General features: G+C 41.4%; 1 protein-coding gene across 2 annotated transcripts; it reads right to left on the bottom strand.

Moving 5' to 3' along the window:
• Window positions 1-633: 633 nt before the first annotated feature.
• Tmem225 (transmembrane protein 225) lies at window positions 634-3359 on the bottom strand. Of its 2 annotated transcripts, XM_021173008.2 has the most exons (4): window positions 2979-3359; window positions 2021-2167; window positions 1633-1767; window positions 634-940 (listed from the first exon to the last, which is right to left on the bottom strand). In XM_021173008.2, the coding sequence occupies exons 1-4, from the start codon at window positions 3157-3159 to the stop codon at window positions 711-713; spliced, it is 693 nt and encodes a 230-aa protein (XP_021028667.1). In that variant the 5' UTR covers window positions 3160-3359; the 3' UTR covers window positions 634-710. The 2 variants fall into 2 exon arrangements, with proteins under 2 accessions (XP_021028667.1, XP_021028668.1); XM_021173009.3 differs by lacking the exon at window positions 1633-1767.
• Between the last annotated feature and the right edge of the window lie 4022 nt (window positions 3360-7381).

Below are 7381 nucleotides of genomic sequence, written 5' to 3'. Positions count from 1 at the left end.
GAACTGTCTAGTTCCTGTTTACTTGCTTAGTCTGACAGGAAATTCTGCCATCATTCAACAATGATGTGGTTTTGCCACATCGGTATAGGAATAGAGACACTTGTTTCACAGAGGTGATAAACTTTGTCTTGCTCTCCCGTGTGGTCCTGCCCTAACTTATCTTTGCCATTGTGTTCTACACCTATACCACTTCTCCAATCACTTATAAAGTTAGCTGGACATCATTTATACAGCAACATTAAAGTAGACATGAGAACATGATCTAAAATCACCAGTCAGCCATCCCGAAACATGTTTTATTATGGGAAATAAAGGTAAAATTAGGAAAATGTCTAGAGGAACATCATTTTTAATTAAAATCTTCCAATAGAAATGTAGAAATAAGAAAGGACATAATTTTAAAAATTCATAGAGTGATTGTGTCCACAGGTGTTCATCATATTTCCTTGTCTTCCCATCAATATGTTCAAAACATTACACAGTAAAATTAAAAAAGTATTCTATACTGTTATAGAGTTAACAGTGTAGCAAATTCTATTCATTTAAAGTTTTTATGTTAATAACAAATATAGAAGAAATTATTTATAGGTTAAGATTTAAAACAGACACTTTTTCTGAACTTTTTATTGCCATACAAAGATGAATGATTGGATACATACAGCTAATTCCATAGCAACGTCAGGTAGTACTGAAAGGTACATATTGTCAAATCATAGAGCCCAGGTTACACGACGTGCTTGGATATGTGGTCTGTTTAAGGAACCATCCTTTGAGGTCACAGAGTGCACATGGACGATGCTTCGAGGCATTGCAGATCGTGGCGGAAGTGAAACAACTTCGATTGTACTTGGAATCATTTCTTGGCTTTTACTTTCTGTGTGGGGTATACAGAATTTCATGCATTCGCATCTATTTGTGCTCTGTATGAAACAGAAGATACCTAGGGACAGAGAAGCAAGGGAGCAGGATTAGTGTACTATGCAGAGATGTAAGATCACTTCCCTCAAAATATTTAGAAGACTCTGACCACTGAGCTTTGTGAATACTTCCTAGCTTTAGCCAGAGGAAGTGGAATATACCCACAGTAACTTCAGTAATTCTCAGCTCCTTTGGAAGGGCTCATTCTGAATGATAGTGTGCTTCTTCCTGGGTTCCTTGGGGAAGTGCAATTCTTATAAAATTCTATGGCTTTCCAGTAGAAGGGGACCTTCTATATTGGCGGGTCTCTCTAATATCAGTGACTGCTGATAGGTGTTTTGTAATTACATTGGCACCATATTGTTTTCCTTGGATCCCTGGTCCTCCCTTGACACAATTAAACACCTGTTCTCAGCCATTGTCATTAGTGGTGTCTTTCATGATTTATATTTGCCTTTAACTTGGAAAGGTACTAAAAATACCAAAAAGGAGATGATAAGGGGTGCCCCTGGAGGCAGGCATAGCCTACCATGTCCTAGTTCAGATTTCTGCTCCTAAGAACTCTATTTAGAGAGTTAGTCCAAGTGATTTTTCACCCTTTAAAGTTTTGGTATCTTTTCTGATTCTCCATTTTTGTTATTTCATATTCCTCTCCCTGGGTGTTGACTGACTCTCATCTCTCTTTAAGGGCCCTGGGGCGGGAAGGATACTCACCACAGGTAAGAAAGAGGGCGATTGTTAAGTAGACAGTGAAAGCTATCCATTTGGTCTTGTAATTAACGAAGTACACATATTGACCTTTATTTAGCTTGTGATGATACACAATGATCGCATAGAACAAAAGGCAACCTAGTGTCCAAAAGGAAAAGTCTTATTCTCAGGAAGTTGAAACCCATTAGGAAAGGTTTCACTCCCATTCATCCTATCTTGTCCAGCACAGCTATTCCACAGAGTGATCCTAAGTTAGTGATAGATCTAACTGAGAAACAGCATGTACCCTTAAATCAAGAGAATTGGAAAGCTTAGCTATTTAAAGATTGCAGACTAGAACCCACAAGCCCATTGTGACTTCCATGTATACCAAATGGAGCTAGGAAGTTACCTTCGAAGAAACTCAGGAAGCCAACAAGGAGATGCACACACTTGTTTTGAGAAATCATATAGGTGAACTGCAAACCTATGATCAAGTTTAGATAGATGGCAATGTTGAGAGTCATCTTCATTATCCGCCTGACCACCTCCAGGCTCTCTGTTGGGAAGCAGAAGCTATATTGAGAGAAGGATATACATTTCTTCTAGACTCGTTTCCACAGCTGTCTAGGTCAAACTTTCATGAGGGTCAAAATAAAAATCAGAATACAGAACAGAGAAAAGAAGAATAAAGAGGCAGTGTATTTCAGAGAGCAAAATCGAACGAGCAGATATTTAGTGTCTTTATGAGAGTCTTTATAACTCAGAGGTCATTAAATATTGTACCACCCCATCTGCTCCGAAAATCCATTTTCCTTTAGGCCAGTCATTTTCTTCACATCCCTTCATGTCTACTTGTACTGACTACCCCACTGCTAGTGATCAGGTTTATCAAAAGTTCAGTGCTTAAGCAGAGGTGGTGGCTCATGTCTTTGATCCCAGTACTTGGGGAGTTAGAGGCAAATGGATATCTGTGAGTTTGAGGCCAGCCTAGTCTAGAGTGAGTTCCAGGGTAGCTAGAGCCTCTAGTTCTAGGTAGCTAGAGAAACCCTGTCTTGAAAAGACAAATGAATAAACAAAAAACTAAACAAAAAACCCCCAAACCAAACCAACCAACCAACCAACCAACCAACCAACCAACCAACCAACCCAAAATAAAAACAACAAAACAAAACAAAACAAAAATCCCAATCAGTGCTTAAACCAGTGAGACCCCAATCTTTTCTCCCAAGCATCTACATAGTGAAATTTTACAGCAAGTGGCTTACAGTTGCCTGAGAAAGTTGCTCCCAGGAATAATGGATAAGTTGATCAGATCAGCCAAAGAAAATTTCTCTCCTACCCACCACTTCCCATAGCATAGTTCTGACCTTCAGGCCAAAAGGGAGGACAGCATCCCAGCCATGGACTGTGAGTAGTTTTATCCTTTCTCACTTTGGGAATCAGTTCCACCCAGTCTTCCATGATGAGTCCTACTATCAACAGAAGTATGGCTCCAGAGGAGAAGAATATGTTGGCAGCCTGGATACTTCTGTTTGGGATGTGCATCATTGTGGATAAAAATTTCTACCAGAGACTACCACCAATGTTTTACACGTCTTTGATTTGATGAGTCAGACGATGCAGAATGAACTCTGGATATTCACTGACTGCAGAGATGTTGGCAGAGACATCAGTAGAGGCAGAAGTTGAAGTTAGCTGAAGAACAGAAAAGATAACTTCCTCCCTTTACCATTCTTATATAAAGGGCAGACTGTTGTCAGAGCAACAAACGACTATGGAATCCTCTGTCTGTTGGTTTGACCCTTGACCTTGGTACCTAGGGCATTGGAACAACTAAGGTTCTTTGAAAGAGCTACAATGTGATGAGGTCTGATTTCACACTTCTCCACACACACTCACACCCCCTCACACCCCCACACCCCTCCATCTCTCTCTCTCTCTCTCTCTCTCTCTCTCTCTCTCTCTCGATATTTCAAAGACTTAATGGGCTTAACTGAAGAGTCCTAGTCCTGTACTGCATCGGAATACTTGTGTAGAGGGTTAGTGACACCCAGTGGAGTTTGAGAAAAGGAGAATCCTAAGGTCGTTTAGATGAGTGCTCAGTTAGTTGGAACCATAAGAGGTAATGTCTTCACAGGACCAAGGACCTTTGGGTTCTTTAAGAGGGGAATTCTGTGTAAATCTGCAGGAAGACAGTTTACTAGAAAGTACTCCAGGGAACCACCTATGTTGGTGTGTAATGATAATGGGTCAGAACAGAAATTGCTGGAAATGTAATTGCAATAGGGGAAACTTAAGACTCCAGAACTCTGTGAACACAGTTTAGTTGGCCATTCTAGTGGAAGCCTAGAAGATAGTACTTCTGATTATGGAGACCTTGCACAAGAGATTTCAAAGAGAAACAAGATCTTTTAGCAACTGGGATAGAGGTAATATTTTGTCTTAGAACCTAGAAACTTTCTGCCTGTGTCCTGAGAATTTACCTTAGTCTAGATCAGAAAGAAATGTACTAATTTCTTTGGTACACTTATTCCCCACATGTTTTATAATTAATTAATTAATTAATTAACATCCAAACACTGCTCCTCCTCCCAGTTCCCACCTCAAAGAGTCCCTCCTCATGCCCTCCCTTTCTTCTCTGAGAGAGAGAGGATCCTCTGGGTAGCTCACCACTCTGGCACATCAAGACTCAGCTTGATTAGGCACATTCTCTCCCACTGAGGCCAGACAAAGCAGCCATGAAGACTCAGCTGCCTATCTGCTACATATGTGCTGAGGGTCTTGTTGTAGCCCGTGTATGTCCTTTGGTTGTTAGCTCAGACTCCCAGGGGTCCTGGCTTGTTGACTATTTTGGTTTTCATACGAGGTTCCCATCTCCTTCAGGGCCTTCAATTCTTCCCCCATATCTTCAAAAAGTGTCCCCGACCTCCATCTAATGTTTGGCTGTGGTATCTGCATCTGTTTCAGTCCTCCGCTGGGTAAAGCCTCTCAGAGGACAGTTATTCTAGGCTCCTGTCTGAAAGCATAACAGAGTATCATTAAAAATGTCAGGGATTGGTGCTTGTCCATGGGATGGTTTCAAGGTAGACTATTTTTTGGTTGGCCTTTCCTTCTGTCTCTGCTCCATCCCTGTGTTTCTTGTAGACAGAATAAGTTTTGGGTTGAAAGTTTTGAGGGTGGATTGGTACACTTATCCCTCCACTAGGGGTTCTGCCTGGCTACAGGAGGTGACCTCTTCAAGTTCCATGTCCCCACTGTTAGACATCTCAGCTAAATTCATGATGTCCTTGTATTTAGTAGCTAAATGGTATTCCACTGTGAAAATACACCACATTTTCTGTATCCATTCTTCAGTTGAGAGACATCTAGGTTGTTTCCTGTTTCTGGCTATTACGAATAAGACTGCTATGGCCATAGTGGAGCACATGCCCTTGGGGTGTGGTGGAGCATCTTTTGGGTATATGCTTAGGAGTGGTATAGCTGGATCTTCAGGTAGAGCTACTTTCAGTTTTCTAAGAAACTGCCAGATTGATTTCCAGAGTGGTTGTACAGGTTTTTCAATCCCACCAGCAATGGAGGAATGTTCTCCTTTTTGTTGGAATATATTTGGTTTAAAAAATTCTCTGGAAACTTCTACCCTGAGGTAGAAACTCTCATAGTGTCTGAAGGATTATTCAAACTGACAAGAGGGTAAAGCAGCCAACAGTTCTGCATCACTATAAAACCACAACAAGGAGCAGCATAGCAAGATATTCCCCAAGGTGCACATCTACCTTGAGGGGAACCAACAACTGTCTAATTGAACTTGAAGCCCACTCAATAGAAGGAAATTCATGGCAGCTACTATAAACCTAGCCAATTGCCTGTGTCTAGTAAGGTCAAGGACTCTAAAGAGAACCCCACTACTGTCATTTTTCTAAACCAGTATGTGTCTAACCTCATTCTACATACTTAGGCTCACAGATGCATGCATGTAGCTCTTACCCCTCACCAACGAAGCATCTTGTTTTTAGCAGATGGAGACCATTAAAGAAATTACAACTGACCAAGATGCAGAGAACAACTGATCTAGGAGTACTTATCCAGTGTTGATCCATCACAGCACAACTACTACACCTAAGGCTCAGGGAACATTGTGGAAAGTGTGGCAGTAAGGTCACAAGAGCTAGAGGACTAAGATGCCTGCTATGAGACAGTATCTTCTATATGTGATAGATAAGCTGTGCTCATGACCTCTGAATATTATGGTTACATAAACAAGACCTTCCTAAATAATGACATCATCAGTTGACATCCCAGTGCCCCATATGGCTCTACCTCTAAATCTGGTTCTCAACCTTCCTAATGCTATGACCCTTTAATTGCAGTTCCTTATGTTATGGTTACCTCCAGCTATAAAATTATTTTTCTTGATATTTTGTAGCTATTTTTGCTATTGATATAAATGGCAATATTAATATTTTGGAGACTCCAAAGGGGTCTCAACCCACAGGGTGAGAACCACTGCTCTAGGTGAAGAGCTACAGTCAACAAACAGCCTCTGAGAGGGAAATACCTGATCTTCTCCTCTCCTGAACTCTCTGAACTCTCCAGTATTTTCTTTTTACAGGATCCTGATATAGCTGTCTTCTAAGAGGCTCTGCCAGAGCCTGACAAGCACAGAGGCGCATGCTTTCATTCAACCACTGGACTGAGCACAGGGTCCCCAATAGAGGAGTTAGGGAAAGGATTGAAGGAGCTGAAGGGGTTTACAACCCCATAGGAAGAACAACAATATCAGCCAACCAGACTTCCCAGAGCTCCCAGGGATTAAACCACCAACCAAAAAGTACACATGGAGAGACCTATGGCTCCAGCTGCATATGTAGCAGAGGATGGCCTTGTTGAGCATCAATGGGAGGAGAGGCCCTTGGTCCTGTGAAGGCTCGATTCCCCAGTGTAGAGGTATACCAGGGCAGGGAGGTGGCAGTGGGTAGGTGGGTGGGTGGGCAACCTCATAGAAGCAGAGGGAGGGGGATGGGATAGGGAGTTTCTGGAGAGGAAACTGGGAAAGGGATAACATTTGAAGTGTCAATAAAGAAAATATCCAATAAAAGAAAAGAAATAAAAAAGTTATCCAATTTTAAGTTATCAGCTCTCTACATATACATACAATATGAGCAATGCCAGATGACCTCATTAACCTGTATTTATATATATATTTTTTATGTGTGTGTGAACAGTAGGTCATGTGTTTGAGAGGAAGGGGGCATAGGAGAAGTTGGAGGTGGGATGGGTAAAATTTGATGTAAATACAGTACTCACCTTTGAAATCCGTAAACAATAAATTAAACTCCAGTTGTCAAGCATCTGACAAAACCAAACAACACAGAGCTCTAGATAATGAGAAGTGAAAAAAAATCATTACAGTCACTATTAAAAAAAATAACCCCAAAAATCAGAATGATAGGATATGAAAAATTTCAAAAATTAGAAATAATACTGTCCAATGAAAAGACGTTAGATGAAGCTTCGGGAAACCTGAGGAAGGTAGAGGGCAAAGACTGTCAGAACCAGAGGAGTCAAGGACACCAAAGAAAACCTGCAGACTCAAATAACCTAGATTGAACTTATAATCAGGGAGCCTGCAGGGGTCTGACCTAGGTCCTCTGCATATGTGTTATGGTTGGGTACCCTGTGGGACTAACAGTGGGAGTAGGGGATGTTTCAGACTCTTAATTGCCTTTGGGACCCCTTTTCTTCCTACTGGAGGACCCATTGCCTCCTGCAG

Source organism: Mus caroli, unplaced genomic scaffold (genome assembly GCF_978045245.1).
Source record: "Mus caroli unplaced genomic scaffold, Mus_caroli_1 scaffold_11, whole genome shotgun sequence".
Lineage (NCBI taxonomy): Eukaryota > Metazoa > Chordata > Mammalia > Rodentia > Muridae > Mus > Mus caroli.
This window is presented reverse-complemented; position numbering and strand designations above follow the sequence as displayed.